Here is a 23,107-nt window from a genome sequence, read left to right as displayed (position 1 = left end):
AGAAAAGACCTGATGCATTTGGCCATTGGTTTACATAATCTCTCTCAGGGGACTTTTATCTGTTTTACATGATAAGCTGAACTTTTTTTTCAATTCATAGATACTTTCCTAAAAATAAATATTAGAAATTGTACTACTTTGCCAAGCTGCTAGGATATTATTTAGGGCCTGAATGAATCTGCTTTTCTTTTTCTTTTAACAAATGGAAACACAGAAATCTGTAACTCAGAAAGTTCAGTTCCAGGGTGAAGAGTGTATGGGAATTCTGTGTACTATTTTTGCAACTATTTTTAATATCTAAAATTATTTGAAAATAAAGTTTTCTTTATTTATATATATACCTTTCTTTTAGATTTTACTACTACATGTGTAATGTGTATATATACATGTATATACATGTGTGTAATATATATATATAAACCTTTATATATAAACTTTTCTTTTAGGTTAAATTTAGTTTCTGAAAACATATGACTGATAGAAGTATCTTAAGCACTACACATCATTACAGTTAAAAAAAGGAAAACTTGGTGAATGAACTAGCATCAACTCTAGTGATTTTTGTTTGTTTGTTTTGGTATTAACTCATCAATCCTTAAAACCTACTTCCAGACGTTGGCATCTTTCTTTTAGGTAAAGGGAAGCGGAGTACCTCAGATACGTAGACACTTGCTCAAGGAATCAAACCCACGACTGTAAGCCAGTGATCTTCCTCCAACATCCTGCTCATATCTTTCCCTTGCTTTCGCTTCATCTTCCCTCTCCAAAAACAATAATAAGTATAGCTACTTGGATGGCACTTTACATTTTCTAAAATCCTTTCATTTCCATTCATGCATCTAGCAGATAGATACTAGGCATCTGCCATTTACAAGACCTTAGTCTAGTTACTGTAGATAAAGTGACAAGATAAGCAAAATCCTTGTCTCGAAGAATTACTTCTTAGTGGACAGACAACAAGTAAACAAAAAATAAATAAATATTTTCAGATAATGATAAATATTATGAAGAGAAACAAAAGTCACGGGGACTGGAAAGGAAGCTGGACTGTCAGGGAAACATTGTCTGAACAGGTAGCTTTTGAGAAAAGACGGTGAGGAATGACCTATGCAAAAATCTAGATGAAGAACATTCCAGGGAGAGGGAACAGCAAATACCAAGGGCTTGGAGACAGAAAAAGCTGAGTTTATTTGAGAAATTCCAAAAAAGGGTAAAAAATAAGTCAATAGGAAAATAGTAGGAGATGAAGAAAAGACAGATATGAGTTAGATCTTACAGGACCCTGTGGGCCAAGGTAAGGAATTCAGATTTTATTCTAATAGTGATTCTAAGAGTGATGGGAAGCTACTGTAGTGTTTAAACTTTGAAGCGGGAATCAGCAAGCTACCCACCTCCTATTTTTGTAAATAATGTTTAATTGGAGCATAGTCCCACTCATTCTTTGAATGTACAGTCTGTGAATGGTATTGTGCCTCAGGAGAACAGGTACAACACAGACCATCTTTCCTACATAAATGAAAATATTTAGCCCCAGACCTTTTAGAGAGAAAGTGTGCTAACCTTGGTGTAGAACACAGTGAATGTACATTCATCCATCAAGTATTTTTGCAGCAAGTATTAACTGTCCACTGTGATACCCAAGTATGATCTGACCCATGTGCCAGACATGATCTGATTCATGTTTCAAAGAGCATCATGGCTGGTCAGCTGAGAATAGACTTTAGCTGGCCCACCTTTGAAAAAAAGAGACAAGTTAGGATGTTGCCACAGGAGTGCAGGGAAGAGACCAGCATAGCTTGCACCAGGGTGAACGTAGGGAAAGGTGGTCAGATATTGGGTCATTTAAAGAGTAGAGTTGGCCGAACTGGCTGCTGGATTAGATTTCAGTGTGAAGGGAAAAGAGGAATCAAGAATTCCCAGGGTTTGGGCCTGAACCACACTGTGAAACAGTGGTGCCATTCACTGAGCTAATAAGCAAGACTGCAAGTTTGGGGTTAGGAAAGAATGGACAGTTTCATTTTGGACAGCTTAAGTTTGAGATTCCTGTGAGGTATCTAAATGAAGAAATTACGCAGGCAGTTGGATATATGTCTCCGGAATTTAGGGGTGCCATCAGGACTACTTTGGGTAATCATTAGTGTATAGACTTCCAAATTGTGTCTCCAGCTTAAACATCTCCCCTGAATTTCAGACTTTAACATTGTACCACCTACTCAGCATCTCCACTTGGGTATCCAGTAGACACCTCAGGCTTAATAGTTGCAAGATGAAAACTCCTGATCATCCCCCAAATTTCCCTACACCGTCTTTACTGTTTAAGTTAATGGAAACTCTGTTTTCTCTAGTTGTTCTAGCCAAACTTTGGGACTCCTTCCTTTCACATACGACCCCTCAACAGATCCCCGTGACACTGCCTCCATCAGAATTTGGCCACGCTTGCCACCTCCGCTGCTACTAGCCTCGTCGCCATCTCTCTTGTCTGAATTATTGCAGTTGCCTCCTAAATCATCTCTCTGCTTCTAACTCTGCTCCCCTACAGTTTCTTCTCCATTTGGCAATTAGGGAAATGACTTATACCATGATTCAGATCTTATTAACTCCCCATTTTTACCCAAAGAAAGAGCTTAAATCCTTACAGTGGTCTACAAGGCCCACACAGCTGTCCCCTCGTTTCCTCCCATTCCCCGCCTTGCTCCTTTTGCTTCGGTCACACTGACAGCTTTACTTCTTCTCAACACCAGGCAATCTTCTGCCTCGTTCTTGTTTCTGCCCAGAATGCTCTTCTCTCAGATATCCACATGGCTTACTGTGTTATTTCTCAATGAGGCCTACCCTTCCAGTCTGTTGTATAATTAATCACCTATTATATAAACGATATATAGCCTATTATATAAGTAATAATCTATTATATAAATTACAACCCTCTCCCTTGGCCTTCCTATTCCTATTCCTCTTCCCTTATTTGTTTTATTCCATAGCATTATCCTCTTCTAATATACTGTATTATAGTATAATATACTATATTATATAGTATACTATAATAGAGGTTTAGTTTGTGTCTTTATTTTTTATTATTAATCTGGATAAATGATAATTAAATTTAATTATTTGTCTCCCCAACCAGAATGTAATGCTGATATTTTATCTTTTTTATTCACTCAAATATCCCAGTACGTAGAACACCTATTGAATGAATTGATAGTATTTAAAGTAGAACTTAAAACTTTTCTTCTGGTTTTGTGAATTTTACCTGCATAGGTATTCACTCATATGAAACGACAGATATACAGTGTTCTTTATTAGAGTGTTGTTTGTAATAGCAAAAGATTGGAAGCTATGTAAATGTCTTTCAGTAAATCAGTAGTTAAATAAATTATGATGTATCTATAGAATGGAAAAGGTATTCCTGAAAAAAGATGAAGATTCTTTGTACACTACTATAGAATGATTTCTAAGACACAACAAGTGAAAAAGAGCACAGTTTCAAACAATGTGTATAGTATACTACCATTGTTTAAAAAGATAGCCTATGCTAATTCTGGAAGGACCCACATAACTAAAGACAGTGGTTTCTCCAAGGAAAGAAACTGCATGCCTAAGGAACAAGGGTGGGTAGGAGGGAGGGAGATTTTGCATTGTACACACTTTTGTCCCTTTTGAATTTTGAACAGATGAATTTAGTGCCATATAAAATAATTTTTAAAAACTGTAAATGCCATGGGACCAGCTGAACTTACCTAGGAGAGAATGTAGGTAGAGACCACAGAAGGGAAGAGGGCTTCTCATAATAACCATGTAATGTACAAGAAAGTAGTAAAATTTATTATTAAGCTTTAAAGAAACTGTTATTCAGAAAGAGTTAAGGGACTTACCTTGGGTCATTCACCCAGTAAATTTCCAAGTTTAAATTTTCTGCTTATTCCAAAATGGTTTCGGTTCCTGGGCCTGTTTAACTTCCTACGTATTTACAATGGCCCTCCGAGCCTCTATTCCAATAACCATTCTCCTCAGGCTTCTCTTTGCCAGGTTTTTGGATTCTGTCTGCCGCGTGTCCCATCCGTCATCCCTTGCCTCAAACAGGCACAGAGTGTGCATATCCTTATACATTTTGATAGTATCTACCACTAGGAAAGCCAAACCAGTCCAAGATGGAGGGAGCAAATAAAAAGTCAGCCTCTGTGCTACTCCTTCTGGGAACTACCCGACAAGTCAAATCACATACCACAATATTTTGATAACAAGGTCCGTATTCGCCCCCTGGCACCAGGAAGCCACACCAGGCACATCCGCCTCTACCCTAAAGTTGCTGCCACAGATCTGAAAGATAAAAATGGTAGTTCAGTAGATAGAAACACCACAAAGCTCTCACACTGAATTTCAGCAACCCGTCTCTTTATTAACCATTCCCCTCCTTGCTCTAAACTTTGGGTTAGATTCCAGAGTTTCAAAAAATTTGGTTCTGTCAGTCCTTCCTAGCTAATGGTCGTTTCAGTAGAGGGATTGATTCTTTAGGCCTTGTCCTGTCGTTTTCCGTGGCACGGCTCCCCTAGTCTCTTCCTAGTCTCCTCATATTTTAGGCCTCTGCACCTCCACCAAAGACAAACAAGCACACAAATTGGTAGCAATTTGATATCCACAGCATTTTCTAGTTTGTCTTTTTACTGAATTATGTCTTATCTACTATCGCAGTTTTGTTCTCTTACGCCTTGCCACAGTTCAGTCCTAGTGCACTTATATTCACTTGTTCCTATCCTGAATGACATATTTCAGTAGTAGATGTAAGTTTTTAATTGTAAAATATACGTAACATAAAATTTACCATTTTAACTGTTTTAAAGAGTAAAATTTGGTGGTGTTAATTATGTTCACAATGTTACACAACCATCACTAGTACTAGTACTAGTTCCAGAACTTTTGCATCCTCTTAAACAGAAATCCTATAACCCATTAAGCAGTTATTTCCCATTCCACCTCCCCTCAGCTCATGGCAACCACTAATCCACTTTCTGTTTCTGTGGATTTGTCTATAATGGTTATTTCATGTAAGTGGAATCATACAATTAGTGATCCTTTGTGTTTGGCTTCTTTAGCTGAGCATAACTTTTTCAAAGTTCATCAGTATTTTAGCAAATATTGGCGGTTCTTTCCTTTTTATTGCCAGATAATACTTTATTATAGAGATATACCACACGTCTTCTGTTTGTCAGATGGTGAGTTGTTTTTGAGTTGTTTCCAGTTTGACTATTCAAATAATGCTGTTATGAACATTTGTCTGCATTTTTTCATGTGGACATACATTTCGACTTGTCAGAGAATGAGATATATACTTCAGAGTAAATAGCTGGGTCACAAAACATCCTTAATTTTTAACATTTTAAAGAACTTCCAAGCTACTTTTCAAAGTAGCTATATTAACCCATTAATAATGTATGAAGTTTCTGATTTCTCTACCTTTTCTCTACAATAAAGCTTGTTATTGCCTGCCTTTTAATTTTTAGTCATCCTAGTGGATGTGAAGTGGGATCATTGTGATTTCAGTCTGCATTTCCCCAATTAATAATGATATTGAATATCTGTTCCTGTGGTTGGTGGCCATTTGTATATTTTCTTTGGAGTAATATCTATTCAAGTCTTTTGCCCATGTTTTCTTCATGTTGTCTTTATGTTGATTTTTAACAGTTCTTTAGATGTTCTGGATACTAGAATCCTATCAGATATATGGTTTGCAAATATTTTCTCCCATTCTGTGGGTTGTCTTTTTACTTTTCTTGATAATATCCTTTAATACCCAAAAATGTTTACTTTTGACAAAGTCTCATTTATCTATTTTTAGTTTTGTTGCTCATACTTTGGGTGTCATATTTAAGAAACCATTACCAAGTAGGAGATACAACATCCCTTCCACTTTGAAAATAAACAATGTTAAAAAAAAACAAATGTTGAAGAAAAAAGGGAGAAACCATTGTCCAATTCCAAGGTCATGAAATTTTCATTTCTGGTTTTTGTAAGGTTTTTTGGTTGTTGTTTTTTGTTTTTTTTTTTACAATTTTAGCTATTAACTTTAGGTCTTTGATCCATTTTGCGTTAATTTTTGTATATGGAATGAAATAAAATTTCGACACCTTTCATCTACATGTAGATATACAGTTGTCCAACACCTTTTTTTAAAGAGATGTTAAAGATATTCTTTGTCCAGTAAATAGCCTTGAAAATCAGTCTATCATAGGTATGTGGGTTTATTTCTGAATTCTCAGTTTCATGTCTCTTTGATGCTTTAAATTTTTCAGTTATCATCGTTTTGTTTTTGTTAAAATGTAAGTTACTTATTTTCACTCCCCTTCTAACAGGACACATTCCATTCAAATCCAAATGATTAATTACAAAAGTGATTCTGGTGGTTAGGGTAGAGAGGAGGAAGAAATGTCCATCCCCCCTCTCTTTGACACTGTCTTTCCTGCACTGCTGTTAAGAACGGATTGCTTTAAGTTATCTCCATCAAGATGAAGGCCTGTTTGTCAGTTTACAGTTCTATATTTCCAAACACAAAGAGTTTAATCTACACAGAAGAATTACCGTATGGCTTTGTATTTGACTTGTCTTTTCCATACATGAGGACACTATTTTGAAAAATCTATAAAGATTCAGATGGCGAACATTCTATTCTGTCATTCCTTGATTTGCTTTTTAATCTTCCGTTTTCTTAAAGTATTGACATTTTTGTTTCTACTTTTGCTTAAAAATTGCTGTGGCAGCTGGTCACAGCATAAACTGACACAGAACCAGAACAGTGACCAGTGTCCCTAGCAACAAGCTCTCCACATCAAGACAGACCCGTTCTGGCTCCGTCCCCCGAGCTGGAACACACGGCAGGTGGGATCGGGTCACAAAGCAGAACCCAGGGTTGGAGTGTCTGTAAATGACTATAAGGAAAGAGAAAGCAAATTGTGAAGAGAAAAGACAGTGAGAATTCTCCTTCTAAGTAAAAAGAGGCTGCAAGTGAGGCCTTGCATATCCAGTAAGTATGGATATTTACTGTAATAAGTTTGGCAAAACTAAATATATTTACATATATTCTCTCAATATAGGGCATCACGTTTGACGAATTCAGGTCATTTTTCCAGTTTTTGAACAACTTGGAAGACTTTGCAATAGCCTTGAATATGTATAATTTTGCAAGTCGTTCTATAGGGCAAGGTATGTAATCATCTTTCAAAACTTAAAAGCAAAAAATAATCCTATGTTGTTTCTAGGGACTTTGACAACAAATTAATGAGACATTTCATATTAGCCATCAAGTTGCCTGAAAGTGTGATATATATTTCGAAGGGAAATCTATTTTCCCCATGCAGAGTTTAGCGAAATTTGCTAAATTTTTCCATTAACCTTATTACCAGTCTTCATTTCCTATTATGGGGAAGAGCTAATGATGCTTATGAAGATCCAAAGAGGAAGAAACCTCATGGCCACTGTTAACATTGAGGGATATGTGTCCACTTATAAAAGAGCCCCTGGGCCATGCCCAAACATCATCACAGGATGAGATTTATATTTCTGATTTTATCCGCAATCTCTGCTGACTCAGAAACCTGATTGTTGCCCCCAGAGTTCCCTCTGCTGTAGACATACATTAATCAAGTTTTAGGAATAATATATAAAATCGAATGTTGACTTTGCTTAATTTACAAAGAAATACAGCTGTCATAGAATTCAGAATGCTGTCGTCCTCACAATGAACTCATTCTTGCCCTATAGACAGACTAACAAGTCCAGTCCTTTTTCTGGGACTCTGTGGCTGTGACCACTTTCCCTTCCTTCATGGACCATGTCCTTTTTTAATACTCTTGCTACATGAGGATTTTCTGTTTATATGTCTTTGAGGTAATTTTACCTGTGTCTGTTATAATCTAGTAAGTGCTAATTCCTAAGTTTAAATCTCAGAGGACAGTACTGTTATTCCCAAGTGCTGGAGTGAAGCCAAACCATAGCCCCTAAGTGCTAATAAATTATCTCTGTCCCCAACACATAGATACTGAATCCCTCACTTGGCTTTATTCATGAATGAGTGAGTTAGAGAAATCCGAAAATTATTCCTGTCCCATCCTTTGCCTAGTACAGATGTTCAAATAAGGCATCCTCTCAACCCAACCTACTTTAGTGTTTTCACACCAAAACTTTGGGAGCCCCGCTTTCACAGACCAGCATTTACTGCCAGGATAAACCGAGCAGTCAACCTTGAGAAGAAAAACAAGTCAGCATCTCTTACCTGATTCAGAATGGAGAGTCACTCTTTTACTTTATGTTACTAGGAATGAAGGAAATCAAATGTGTGCTCTTGCATGTGTAGGAATAAATATATCTTTCTTTGCTGTTGTGACTACCAGCACTTTCATTCAGATTTTAACTTGTCAAAAGGACTGTTACAGTAGCCACCTCTGTGGTATTCCTGCCATTATCCATTTTCCTCTCTCATGTTTCCTAGACAACTCATAGAATAATCTTCCTAAGACACAGACCTCTCCTGTGACATGCCTGCTATGGAAACTCTTCAGTTCCACAAGCTGACCCCATCCATCCCTCATTGCTCAGCTCCCATACAAATCGCACACTTTCCTAATCACCGCTCTTCTCTCCCCTTCCCTACGACTCTACACCACAGACAGAAGTGATCACTCAGGTCCAAATTCTCATACACTTCGTTAATATTTGTGTGGTCTTGTGTTGTGGTTATTTGGGCAGGTGTCTCATCGCCCATCTGAACTCTAAGTTTCTTGATAACTTATTCTCTTAATTTCTAAAGTGTCTGTCACTGATAGTAGATGCTCATTAAACATCCACTGACTATGAATACATTTATTAACCTAAGGTACAGCTACTTCTTGGTCCTTTTAATTCAGACCACAAAAATTTTCTGTTCCTGAAAGATAGCATGATTAATGAAGATTCATGTGTTACCTAAGGTCATCACCCATGTTTAGAAAAACTTCTTTTATAACCTTTTTAGCAATTAACACATTATAAAAATAATGTTAACTATTTATTTACTTCTTTTCTGTAATATTTATCTAGATGAATTTAAGCGTGCAGTCTATGTAGCTACTGGCCTCAAACTTTCACCACATTTAGTGAACACGGTCTTCAAGATTTTTGATGTTGACAAAGATGATCAATTAAGTTATAAAGAATTTATTGGAATTATGAAAGACAGACTCCATCGAGGATTCCGGGTAAACCAATAAATTTGAAACCTGTTGATATCCTTTTTAAAAATTGAAGAAGGAAAAAACCTCCATCTAAGTTTCAAAAACAATTTATATAAATTTTTAAGGATATAAACATGAAATGTTTCATTTAAAAACAAAAAACATAAGGTCATACTTATTTTCCAAAAACACTTTGAGGTGATAAAAGGTAATGCTTTTTAAAAATATAAATCAGTTTGAATTTCAGTAACTTATTTTCATATTCAATTAATTTAATGTCTCCATCTCAGTTTGTGGGGAGAAATGTTGCCAGATATTTTTTGATTGATTCAGTTAGCACACAGGCAGTTCAAACTTGGTACTCTACAAAGAAATAGCATGATTCTCATTTTACATGATGGACATTTCCACTTAGCAATTCAAGGCTCTTAAGTCTTTAAATGGAAAACAAGGTAAAAAAAAAAAAAACTTTGTTTTGTCTGTTCAACTGTTTTTTTTTCCTGTTAACACCTTATACTGAAAATTACTAATGATTTTTTTCTCAGAAATATGTTTTAAATAATGAAATATAGCATAAGTCAACAAATGTTTACACATTTAACATATTTGTGGATGTGTCACAAATGGAAAAAGAAAAATTTTTCTATTAATGCTAGAATGTTCAGTCTTCTCTCTTTGGTAAGAATACCCCTAAGTATTATACATATAAAAAGATAAAAAGTTATATATAACAAAAAAAATCAAGATTCATCTGAAACCATGTTTTTAAAGATTTTTTAAATGATTTTTTTTAAAAATCCAAACTGTTGCTACAGATACTGTGTACTTAACTGCCACCTAGCGGTCATTTGTTGACATGGGTGACTGATGGTGCAAATACCTGAAAGGATATTTTTGCTAAAAAATTTTAGAGTAGCAAGATCGAATTAAAATATAAATTATCCTATAAGCCTCTGACACTGCATTTCTCTCTCAAATGTTGTGTGTTTTTATTTTTTCTTTATGTATTTATTGTATACCTGTAGCCAGTAACATTCTATTTACATTTGCATACTTTTTAATCCTCTGTTCTACAGGGTTATAAAACAGTGCAGAAGTATCCCACTTTCAAGTCCTGTCTAAAGAAGGAACTTCATAGCAGATAAGTATGTTAGTGCCTCTGTTTGTCTATATTTGTTCAGTAACAAAGGAAGGATAATAATCTTTTTCTATGATGACATTCAGGAAATGGCTGAAAGAAATAGACTTACAACTTGTTTTTATATTTTTAGGCCACTAATTCAATTTACATATTATTCTTCTAATGATTTTAGACCAGTATTTAAGAATTAGTCATTACAACAAAGCATTGGGTTGCTACTATTAAGCTGTGATCCAGAAATGAACTAGAATAAATACTCCTCTGACTGGAATTCTCTAGGAGTATCTTGAAAGAAAAGATTTTCTATTCAGCCTACAGTTCTGTATCTGAGCAGATACAGTAGAATGAATCCACGTAGGATTTTTATCATCTAGGACCATTAGCATCTTAGGAATATCAGTTACTGTTCTATAGGATCATATCCCAACATTGGCTGCAATAATAGCAGGTAACTTTTTAGAGTTATTTGAGGTGCCTGGCCCTGTACGAGTTGTTCCTCATGTAGATGTCCCATTTAACAGCAGGGAAGATAAAGACGTAGTAAGTAATTTACCCAAGATTACTTGCTAGTTAGTGGCCCACTAGGATTTGAGCCTCATTCTGTCAGACGGCAAGACCATCTTATTAGTTACTGAACTATAACCGTACAATGCAGTAGTTGAGGAAGATACAGGAGATTCATTCAGTTTGTGTCAACCCGAAGAAATAACTCAAATTTGCTGCTAATCTCCAGAATGAGAAGTTTCCTTTTCCTTTTCTCTTGTAAAAGTCTATTGTAGCTATAAAATTTTGGTTGAAAAAAAAATTTTTTTGGTTGATTGTGGGTACTGATTAGTTAGGTCTGGACAGTGAAGGTTTTGTCCATTTATATATGCCTGCAAAAATGTATATTTCTTGCTATTTCTCTTGAGCTTGAAATGTTTGGATTTGTGTATAGCAATATTTCCCAAAGTGGGTCCATAGGATATCAATGTGTATTATTCTAAAAAACAAAAAAGCTGCTTAGTCAAATAAGTTTGAGAAATACCACAATAAGCATGGTTTAGTAGGTTTCTTCCCCCTTACAACTTACCAGATCTTAATATGCCACTATTTACTTGTCTCTGTAAGAGCACACCAAGTATCCACTATTTTGCAAAGCTTTCCGATCTAATGTTTTATAGAACTCATTTGGGTCTAAAATATTTAGAGGCAAGTAGACTTATTTACCTGTCTAAGGTGGTAACTGCTGAGTGAACAAAGAAGTCAGGTCTTCGTCTCTATTTGAAGGAGCTTTATATTCCCTATAAAAACTTAAGCTAACATTAAAACAAAGTAGAACCCTATCATTTGTTCATTTAGGTAGCATTCCCAAGCATGTAATAGTACATAGACTGTTAGAGAAAAACAACATTTCTTTTAGACCTTTATAATACCAAAGGTAAAATAAGTTACTAAACAAAATACCCAACTTTTAAGTTAAAGGAAATATTTTATGTTAAGTCTTTGAATCTTATATTTTCCATGGAGTGTTTTTATGATGTATCTTACTGTTTCACACTAATATCCTAATAATAGTTGATTAAGCCATTACCTCTTGGTTTCATCCTAAATAAATATTGGTGTGTGTGTGTAATAGTTCATATATATATGTTTTTTTTTTAATTAGGTACTTCCAAGGCAAAGTTTTAAAGATTATTATCTACACGACGATGCAAGCAGCACAAATTTTAGTGAGTGGAAGCAGGTCTGAGATCAGAACACGTAGAAATGAAGGAAAAGTTGAAATGTTAATTATAATTTGTCTTGACTGAATTTTTGAACATAAGACTGAATTCTTGAACATAAGACACATAAAATACATCTTCTCACTAACTATACCTGTTATGTGTTACCAAGTTGAGCTTTTGCCTTGATTTACTGAACTCTATGTACTTTTTCATTCCCTTCAGAAGTATGTAGATACTTCCAATGACTATGTAAGAATGTATTTTAAATATTTTTTTATTTATTAGACATTATCTCATTTCAAAATAACGTATGAGTTGTGGAATCTAGATCCCTTAAAAATTAACAGCAACAACATATTTTCTTTGGTTTTGGACTGTGAACTTATTTTCAGAAAATGAATATTCCCTGAGATTTATTTTAGGACCTTTAGAATTGTTCATAAATTCCCATTATTACCAAGTTTTTAATTACATGAAAATAATTTTGAAAAACAAATAGAAATTAAGCTACTATATAATCTACTGTGATGGTTTACATTGTACTTTTAATGTTTAAAAGTACTTAACATATATTATGTGAATCATATAAAGTTTTTGAAAGTTTTTGTTCATTTACCAAAGTCATCAGAATGTCTGGTATTCTTGTATATAGTAAGGAAATTTAAAATGTAGATTTTTTTTTTTTTCCCCTCCAAAAAGTCACATCTTGTTGGTGGAAACAGTAGCATTTGTGGCAGACGTCCCTGTCATTGCTACTGCTCCTGACCGCGGATGGCAGACTTTCCTAACACTAGTCAGAATAGTCTCCTGCAGCTTTGTGAGTTACTGCATAGTGTTAGCCCTCTAGTGAGTACTATAAAACACAAATAATAAAATGGCTTAGAAGAGTGATGTATATATTTGGTAGAAGTTAATATTTTGTTTTTTGTGAAAGGACCACATGCAGAAGTGATGCCAGACAGCCAGTAATAAAGAATAATTTAAGTGTAAGTCATTGTTTCAAAACAATATGACTTAAAGAGAAAAGAAAAGCTTTCTAGTAAGAAACAAAATTAGACTTTCACATGGAGAAAATAATTCGAGAGTACTTAATGGAAGTCTGTTCACTTAAAAAGTGTAGTTTATAAAAGAATACTGTACAAAAATAAAAGAATGAATTTAATATATTTATATTATATGTAGAAGATAAGTTCATTTATCTTCTTTTCTAAGATGTATTTAATGTAAATGAACACACTCCAACTATTACCTTGCTTTTGCCTATGAAAATGGGAAATACTTTGTTTGTGTAAGTTATTAATGTGAAATTGATAGTTCTGTATCCACCCATTTATAAAAAGTAATGTTATTTCCAAGAAAATATTATTAACGTTGACCATGTATTTGTTAAACTTTTTACATTCTTTATCTGGTATTATTTATTACATTGTTATAGAAATATATGATTCATAGATTTTAAGATTCCATATCATATAATAATTTAATTTCATATGCTTGGAAAGGTTGATTCAATTGATTGACTAAATGAAAATGCCAACCCACTCATTTTAACATGCCCCAAGGTCTGTTTTACCTTACACTGGATGTTATCAATATTAATTATTTGCTATCTAGCATAACTGAAAAAAATGCAATTTACTTTTATCTTTAAGTTATATTATCTTGCCTAACATGGAGAAATTGCTAATGAGAACAGTTCTATAAATAGAGATTTAAAAATGAACTAGCTCATTAAAATTCTTCATAATTCTGTCACTCTCCCAAGGCATACCACACATGCAGTCTTTTTTGCTTTTCATTGTAGATGAATATTTCTCTATAAGGCCGCAGCATAATATTAAAATGGGAATAAATAAAATATTCTGATAAAATGAGAAAGAGTAGTAAATTACAGTGATTCCCTCTATATTATCACTGTTGAACCTTATCATTTATAAAATGGGAGGTGAAAATCTCTTACTGGATTGTTGTTTACATCGATTAAAAAAATTTTAATGCTTTGAAAATATTAACAGACTAAATATATGTATGCTGTGATTCTCAGTATTTCCTTCTATAAATTATTCTGTGGAAACATGAAGCTAGACATAAATTTTAGTATCATACTCTCTACAGAAAGTCTACATGTTAAAAGGTTTATGCTATTTCTCAGAATCATTTCATATTAAGAAATTCATTTGACTTAAGTTTATTGTTCTTATTATAAAGTATGATTGTAAAGCAAGGTGTTGTACATTCTTAAATTATCTTAAAATTACTATCCCTGCCCTTGAGTAGAGCAACTTAGTACTTAGTTTTTATGTATATGTGTGGATTGATGTCTTTCTGAAAAATGTCACCTCCGAACATTGAAAATTTTTGTTGATAACCAAACCTTTGATCTTAGACCCTCTGGTATAGCAATACATGCCAGTGAGATTAATCTCATCGGTATCTGAATAAATGTAAATAAACTACAGAGCCACAAGCTTCTCAAACTGTAAAATAGGAATTCATATATTATAGAATTTTAGTTGTGCTGGAAAGCTTTTCAGAGAGTTTCATGTGATTTAACGTAGTATCAGTTTTGCTTTACAGAAGTTATTGTTTAAATGTCTTATAATAATTAAACCAGCACTACAACAGATCTTGTTTTACTCATGTTGGTACTTGGTAGGCTTCATTTTACTAAGACAACTCATACTCTTTTATAGCTATATATTAACATTTTACATAGTGCTTTTACTTCCATAGGCTGTAAAAATATGAATTGTATAATATTCACTAATGTTAAAATAAAAATTCTAAGTGATAAGAAAATGTTGTGGGGTTTTTTTTCTTTTAATTGGGAGCATTTTTACTTTTTTAGTAACTCATGAAATAATTGTGTGTCCTGCAATCAGTCACATCTTATATTCTGTGAAATACTGTATGACAAAAACCAATGCAAAGATATAATTTTCTCTATCTTTATAATTATCATTAGATCACAATCAGTATTTTTGGCAGACATCTTAAAAACAGTCTACAATTGTGACTATGGGCACATAAATATACAATGCTGAGAGGAAATAAAAACATTATTATGAAAGTTTTCTGGAAAAGATAAATTTTGTCCAGTGTTGTAAAGGAAGAGGAGGACAAGCAATTATGGGAAACAGGTTAGAGAAAGTAAAAGAATGGGGAAGGGATCTGAATGAGGAAAGATTTTTACAGTTGCGATTGATTAGGGGTGCCTGGGTGGCTCAGTCAGTTAAGTGGTTAAGCATCTGCCTTCAGCTCAGGTCATGATCCCAGGGTCCTGGGATGGAGACCCTCATTGAGCTCGCTCTCTCTCTCTCTCTCTCTCTCTCCCCTCCCTGTCAAATAAATAAAAAAATTTAAAAAATAAAATGGACAGTTTTTAGAAAAATAAAGACATGCGAGTTAAATCAACAATAACAATATATCCTTTCCCATATCAGACAGAAGAGCTGGACTGATTTGGAATACATGGTGTTGGTTAAGGGGGTGTGGCAATTACTGGGGAGACCATACATTTGGGTGCATCTTTGGAGGGCAATGTATAGAAATAACTCAAAGTTCTGACCTAGAATTTTACTTCTGGGATTGTAATAACCCAGTACAGGTATTGATAAATTTGCATACCAACAAATATATCTACAAAATGACACTGCATGTAACTATGAAAAAGAATGAAGTCCACTTATCATGCTGATCTGACATGATCCACAAGATATTTTTATAGGAGCACAGCAAGGTACAGAAGAATCTACAATATGCTGTTTTAGTTCAAAACACACTTGCATTGCATAGAATTATATTTTAATGTATCTTTATCAAAGTTATATGTACGTATTTCTGAAAGTCAAAGAGCTGTAGAGGGTTCTAATAAAACCAGCATCTCTCTTCCCCTCAACCCTCATTTCTGTTTCTCAGAGGCAATGCCACTTTCTAAACTTGTAGCAGTTTCTCTTGTACTGCCTATTTCAGGATAATATGTTATATAGATATTGATTGATTGATTTAGTTTTTTAGGTTACGGACCGTTGACTTCCTACACAGGAAGATGGGGATTTGGTTGTCTTACACAATCCCCCTCCAAGATGGACATTTCCCCTTCCCCATCCTTTTCATATAGTTTGACCGTAATTTTAGTGAAATCAATTATGGCATCATCAATTATTATACTTCCTTTCTTCTATATCTTCTTTCTTTCATTGGTTAAAATTTTCACCTTTTCTGTTTGCTTAATTTTCTGTGGACTTCTCATGTACTTACACATCACTAATTCATCCCCGGACTCCTCTCCAGAACTAAACATCAGTTAATATGTAAGTTTTTAATCCTAATTTTAGAAATGCCTCCTGGGGCTCTCGTTCCATCTACAGGGGTTGTTTTCTAGTCCTGGTGCAGAATGTCCACTGGTGTGGGGGGAGGGGGGAGTAGTGTTGCAGGAGGGAGCTTGAGACCTAAAGGCTTTATAAACAGAATTTCAGTCCATCCTATTAACAGTGCCAGCTGCAGAGGTATCTGGATCCTTCCATTCTTAAGTGTTTCAGGAACTCTGCAGGGTCAGTCTGCCTCTCTCAGGGTGTCTCTTTTGCAGGCATTTACATTCTCCTTGATAATTACTGCTGGTCCTGAGATTTGAAAATTTTGTGCCTGTACTCTTGTCTCTGAGAAAGAAAGCCATGCTTTTCTCTCATTTTGTATGGTTTCAAGAGGGAATGAGAAAAATTTGTGTCCAAAACAACATATTTAACCTCCATACTTAGAATCTATCTGGAAGTACCCATACGAAACTGAACACGGTCACCTGCAGGGGTGGGGCCGTAGGACTATTTAATGAAGGGGGCCATAGCTCACATATTTAATGAGCTGTTATTGGCTGTTTTGGTGTTTTTACCATATGTTTGCTTATTTTTTTCAAGAAAAGCACATTTTTAAAACTCAGGATCTCAGTTCAGAAAAAGTCGGAATAAATCATGAAGGTGAGGCGCTGGGTAGATTTACTCACCAAATCCAGAGGAGTCAGGTAACTTTTTGAAGTGGACAGAGGTGGTTTAAAAAAAAAAAATGTAATGGTGATTGTGAATTTATGGAACATCATATATTTCAGCTTGGATGGCAGGGATAGGAAAGGGATTAATTGATAAAGGAATGGTGGTAGAAATAAATCGGTAGATTTAAAAACTGAAGACAGTGGCTATACTCTCACAAAACATATTTTGGTGATGTTTACCATAAGAGACAAAGAACTAAACTTGATTATCAGTCTAATTCAGTATGGCACGTTCAGTCCCCTATTTTCAACGATGAAGCAAGTAGATTAGTCTACTAGCAGATTTTAAACTGAGATGAAATGAGTTTAGGAATGAAAAACAATAAACATTTGTCATCTATGGCATATAATGCTTTACTCTTTGCAAGCTCTAGGTGTTATAGAGTTAAAGATTCAAGCTGGAAAATCTACAAAAAAAAAAACACTGAAAATCTATACTTTTTTATGTCATTACTCTTTGGTGCTAAGAGGTTCTCAAGAAGGTGAGTATCTTATGTACCGTTTGTGCTGTAATATTTTATTACAGTGAGTGTACAGAAGATTAGCTGTTTCAAAGATTCTTTTGAAATCAGATTGCACATCAAAACTGCATTGTGCCCTGCTAAGTAAGCAAATTTAAGAAAGAGGAGAAGGTGATGTCAAGACTTATTGCAAAATGAACAAATAAAGGAAAAAGATTTGCTTGGTGTTTAGCCTATTAAGGCATAGCCAAATGTCAGTCTTCATTTGTCAACTTAAATATGTTTTTCTAAAACTTACAAAGATTCAGTCTATGGTAAGTATCCTTTAGCTGCTATTTGGCCTTGAGAAATTAAGCCACACAAAAGTACTAACTAGATTATACTAAGAACTCAATTTCTCAGTGATTATTTACCACATAAATATGTACATTAGTAATTCAGATACAGATATTTGTTGACTTCTTTGTTATTTTCCTGATTATAAAATTAACACATGTGTTTTTGTTTCCCAAGACTTGAGATTTTAGGTCACAGATAAACTTCTCTTCCACAATAGCTATACCACCAAAAATACAACACACACAGCATTTCCAGTCTCCAGGGTTTTCTCCCTTCCAAAAAGAAGAGGCAAAAATAAATTTTTAAAAATCCATGAGTTGAACCTCAGGGAGTCAGGATGAAGATGAGCTAGCTTGCAGCCTGAACTGTACTTGCTGGAAATAACCAGGAACATAGGGAAGGATCCCAGGCTGGAGCTACGGAGTTCGTAGGGGCTTGAAACTAGCATAATGGGGGGCCTGCAGGCTTTGAGAAGGGGTAGGATTGCCCTGAGGCCAGAATTCTCTAATGACAGCATCTGAGCAGACTGAACCTTGAAACAGCAGTCAGGAGGAGAACCTGAATCTTAGACTCCCTCTTGAGCTAAAATCTTCAAGAAGGTCCTGAAGGGTCCTGAGACAACTAAACACACACAGAGAGAAACACTGGCTAAAGCAGAAGAAACCATCCAATGAGATGCTCAGATATTACAGACAAGCATAACCTCGTAAAGACTACCAAACCTAGATAAAGCCAGCCACTAAGAGTGAGAATGAACAGACAGCAAATCAGACCCCAAAGAATCAGATGCTAGGACTAAATACAGAATGCACAAGAGCTACGTATGGAAGAAACTACGGAATTACAAAAACAGTTTAAAAAAATAAACCCATTGAGATTAAACAGATATACTTACCAGATCGAATTTCTAGAAATAAAATATTTAATCGCTGAAATCAAAACCTCAATTAAGAATTGTGGGTCCAGCCATGACTGGAACTGGTAGTTGACATATCCTTCTATCATAAACTACAACAGTGTCCAATAAACACTTCAGGGCTTTGATCCTTGAGAGAAAGGTACCAGTGTGCTGACCTCTGTATTCCCTCACTTTCTTGCCCTGGGAACACTTTCCAAAGTGCAGTAGAGGAATGTGAAGCCCAAACACAAAAGAAAAGTTGCGTGAGGTGGAAGAAATGAAAGCGGAGTTGAGACTGGCTTAGGTGGTGGGAATCTGTGGGACAGAGGACCAGAGAAGAGGGTGCTGTGCAGAGGAGGTGCTCCAGAAACCTGCAGAGGGAAACTGAAGTCTTCGAATACTCAGGGCACATAAGCCAGTCAAGACTCCAGGACACATGGCAGAAAGCAGTGACTGGAGGTCACACAGCCCTGGGATATATCTGAGTTCAAATCAGTCAGGGTGTGAAGGCCCCACTGAACAACCCAAGAAGAGAGACACGCCTGAAGAGGAAAGCTACAATAGAGTAAGAGTGATTCTAGACCCATCCCAATAAAACCCAAAATAAATCTATAGCAGGCACAAGCTGATCTGCCTGTATAGTAACCACCAACCAAAACAAAAGTCAGTACTCTTCAAAGAAAGATGACAAAGTCTGTATTTTCAATTACGTAGTATCCATGACATTAGACAAATATTATGTACACTAAGCAGGAAAACGTAACCCTTAGCCAGAGGTAAAATAGATCATAGCAACAGACCCAGTAGTGCCCCAGATGTTTGCATTAACAGATACAAACTTTAAGGGCACTTAGAAATACGTTGGAGAGTTCAAAGGAAAAGAGGCTTTGGAGAGGGCTCAGCTTGGACTCAACAGATGGTGAAGATACTGAGCTGTTTCTTATGTGGGACTTGCTGAAGTCTCTGGGGTCCCGGGGAAGACCGTCTACATAAAGGTTGAGTTCTCCACCATCTCCGAGTCCTCTCTGAGCTTTGGAGCTTGTCAGGTGCCAGGACAGGTGCTGAGGGCTGGGCACAGCTCGAACCAGGATCTGGGGCAGCAGCCTTCTGCAGTAGTTCAGCAGACTTACAGGTGGCTCTGGAATTCCAGGATGGAAGGTGGGATGTAGAAGCAGCGATCTGAGCTGGGGCAGAGTCCCATGGCTATCTGGGAATCCCAGACATACCACAGCTGCCTGAACTGAGTGCTGGTGAAGGCAGGCAGTCACCAAATCCCAGAGGAAGCTGTAGCCTTCAGGAACTTAGCACTAGAGAGACCATGCAGAGAACAGGCTGGGGGCAAAGTGCATCTGGAAACCTAGAGAGTGAGCCATACCAGAACCGGGAAGAGAAAAATCCCTTCCTCCTCCAGGGTCCTTCTAGGACCCTCCTCTGACAATGTTTAACACCAGGCTGGCTGGCAAATGAGAAGCATTTACAAAAATCCATCTTTGCTATTACAGAGTAAGGCAAAAAGGGTGAATTTGGAGCTAAAAGGAAATTGATAAGGACCATGATACACCCCTTTGACCCCTCAGCTTTCCATGCAATGTCTACACACTCGGAAATGCCAGACAACAATGTGACAACTCTATAAGAGCCCAACAATCACCAGATACACCACAGTGGCAATGTCAGTTACCCTTCAAAATCTGCTGAATATTCCGTTGCCTGATGATTAAACTGTAAAATTAACTTCTAACAATCTGTATAGAAATATTTTTAATGGAAAAGAAAGAGATGATGGATATTGTTTACATATACCGTCAAGCACATATGATATGAAGCAAAAGGAAGGGGCACCTGGTTGGCTCAGTGGGTTAAGCGTCTGCCTTCAGCTCAGGTCATGGCCCCAGGGTCCTGGAATCAGATCCCAGTCAGGCTCCCTGCTCAATGGCGGGGTCTGCTTCTCCCTCTACCTGAGGCTCCCCTTGCTTATGCTCTCTCACTTTCTCTGTCAAAAAATAAACTCTTCAAAAAAAAAAGCAAAAGGAAAATATGAAAAGTAACTATAACCATTTCTGTAACTGGCCACAAGGTCCTAATTGTTCTCTATGGCTTCCTTTTTCCACCATCCATTCTTTATTTATCCAACTTCAGCCAGAAGAATTAGTTGATCAGGACTTTTTACCTGGTAAAGTAATCTAAACCTTCATTCCTGAAAGGGCTCAGTCAGTCATCCTGCCTTTTTATTGGTCGCTGTGGTTTTCCCTGAACTTTTAGTATGGGACATGGAGTTCCAGAAACCTACAAAATATCCTGGGTTACAGTCCTTCTTGCCTCTAATGAGTAGCAGAACCCAATTTTTTCTTGGTATTAGGGACCAATCACACCTAGGTGGACAACCCATCTTTCTGCCTGATTTTTTTTTAAAGATTTTTATTTACTTATTTATTTGAGAGAGAGAGAGAAAGAGCGGGTGAGCCAGGGCTGGGGTCAGAGGGGAAGAGAGAGAATCGTCAAGCAGACTCTTCTGCTCAGGGCGGAGTCCAGCTCAGGGCTCGATCCCAGGACCCTGAGATCATGACCTGAGCCAAAATCAAGAGTCAGGCACTTAACTGACTGAGCCACCCAGGCACCCCTCCACCATTGCTTTTAAACTCAGGAATTGCTGTCCCAATTTGATAACTATCTTGTCATTTATTTTTATGGTTTGTATTTTCTTTACATTTAACTAAAAAAATTCACCTAGGATTAATTTTGTTAAATGGTTAAAAAAAAAATATGAGGACCTAACTCTAGATCTCCCTACAAATACCTAGCCAATTTATCTACTACTATTTGTAGAGTAATTCTTCCCTTTTGCCATATAATACAAAGTGAATTGTCTTAAATATTATTATATACCTAAATCTGTTTTAAGATATTACTCTCTTTTGAACTGACTTTCCTTATAACCATATTGTTTTAATTATCATAACTTCACAATGTTTTCATATTCCATAAGACTAGCCTACCTCCCCCTACAGAAGCCACACTTAAGTTTCTTTTCTTTCCAAAAATGTTCTTAACTATTCCTACTTGTATGTCCTTTCAGATGAACTTTACAATTGTCTTACCATCCTTCATCCCCAGTGAAATCACTTCAAAATCACAAAATAATTTCAGAAGAAATGACGCTGTACTAGTCAGGTTCTGCACAGACACAGAACCATTAGGATGTACCTGTATACAGAAAGAGATTTACGAGAAGAAATTGGCTCACAAGAATTTGAAGACTGACAAGTCCCATATCTGCAGGGTGAGTCAGCAAGCTGGAGACCCAGGAGAGCGGATGACTTAGCTCTGGTCCTGAAGCTGGCAGGCTCAAAAGCCACTGCTTCAGTTCAAAGGCCGTAAGGCAAAAGGAATTCTCTTACTTAAGGAAGGCATTCTTTTGTTTTAGTCAGGCATTCAACTGACTGGATGAGACCCACCACATTAAGAGGGCAATCTGCTTTACTTAGCCTGCCAAGTTAAATGTTAATCTTACCCAAAACAGCTCCACAGAAACATCCAGAGCAACAACGGACCAAATACCTGGATACTCCGTGACCCAGTCAAGTTGACAAAAAATTAGCTAACATAACACCTTCATAATATTTTTAGCCCATCCAGGAACAATTATCTCAGTAATTTTTCTTCAAAATGTATGGCTTTCATTGTCTAGCTCATACTACTTCTGATGAGGTCTTTTCTAGAACCTATGTACTTTTTGTTGTCTCTAAGAATGGGAATTTTTCCCATTGGATTTTCTACCTGATTATTTGGTACATAGAAAAACAGTCAATTACTCACCTACTTACCTAAATTCTTAATAGTCCCAACATTTTTTTCTTACTGATTCTCTTGAGTTTTCTGGTAGTAAATCATATTATATTGAAATGATGGCAAGTGTGTCTTTGCCCATTCCTATAGTATTGCTCTTATTTCTATTTCCAGTATTATTTCACAGATTATAGTTCACAGAGCAATGTAAAATCCTAATAAGGATAGCAGAAATCTTGACTCCCTGTTTAATAAGGTCATCTCTAATGTTTTCAATGAAGCATAATATTTTCCTGTTGATTTGAGATAAATACTTGATCTTGTACTCTTTATTTCCTAGATTTATGAGAGTCTGAGAAAAGGAATGAGAGTTGAGTCATCTCAAATGCCTTTTCAGCTTCCACTGATGATGACACATTTTTCCAATTTGACCTCCAGATGTGCTATAACTGCTTTATATGCTTCCATATTAAATTATTCTACATTACTGTAATAGAGCCTGATCACCGTAGACCATTCTTTTCACATC

General features: G+C 36.0%; 1 protein-coding gene across 2 annotated transcripts in view; it reads left to right on the top strand.

Annotated features, from left to right (window-relative positions):
• MICU3 (mitochondrial calcium uptake family member 3) overlaps positions 1-14,849 on the top strand; it is a 103,387-nt gene extending 88,538 nt beyond the window's left edge. For both annotated transcript variants that reach the window (XM_044225515.1, XM_044225514.1), the window contains 4 exons: positions 7,086-7,194; positions 9,067-9,224; positions 10,277-10,345; positions 11,990-14,849. In XM_044225515.1, the coding sequence (XP_044081450.1) occupies positions 7,086-7,194; positions 9,067-9,224; positions 10,277-10,345 (336 nt within the window). In that variant the 3' untranslated portion in view covers positions 11,990-14,849. The remainder of the gene's footprint in view (positions 1-7,085; positions 7,195-9,066; positions 9,225-10,276; positions 10,346-11,989) is intronic.
• The last annotated feature ends 8,258 nt before the right edge of the window (positions 14,850-23,107 follow it).

This window comes from Neovison vison, chromosome 11, assembly GCF_020171115.1.
Source record: "Neovison vison isolate M4711 chromosome 11, ASM_NN_V1, whole genome shotgun sequence".
Taxonomy (NCBI): Eukaryota; Metazoa; Chordata; class Mammalia; order Carnivora; family Mustelidae; genus Neogale; species Neogale vison.
The sequence above is the reverse complement of the archived record's forward strand: the minus strand, read 5'-3'. Positions and strand labels throughout refer to the sequence as shown.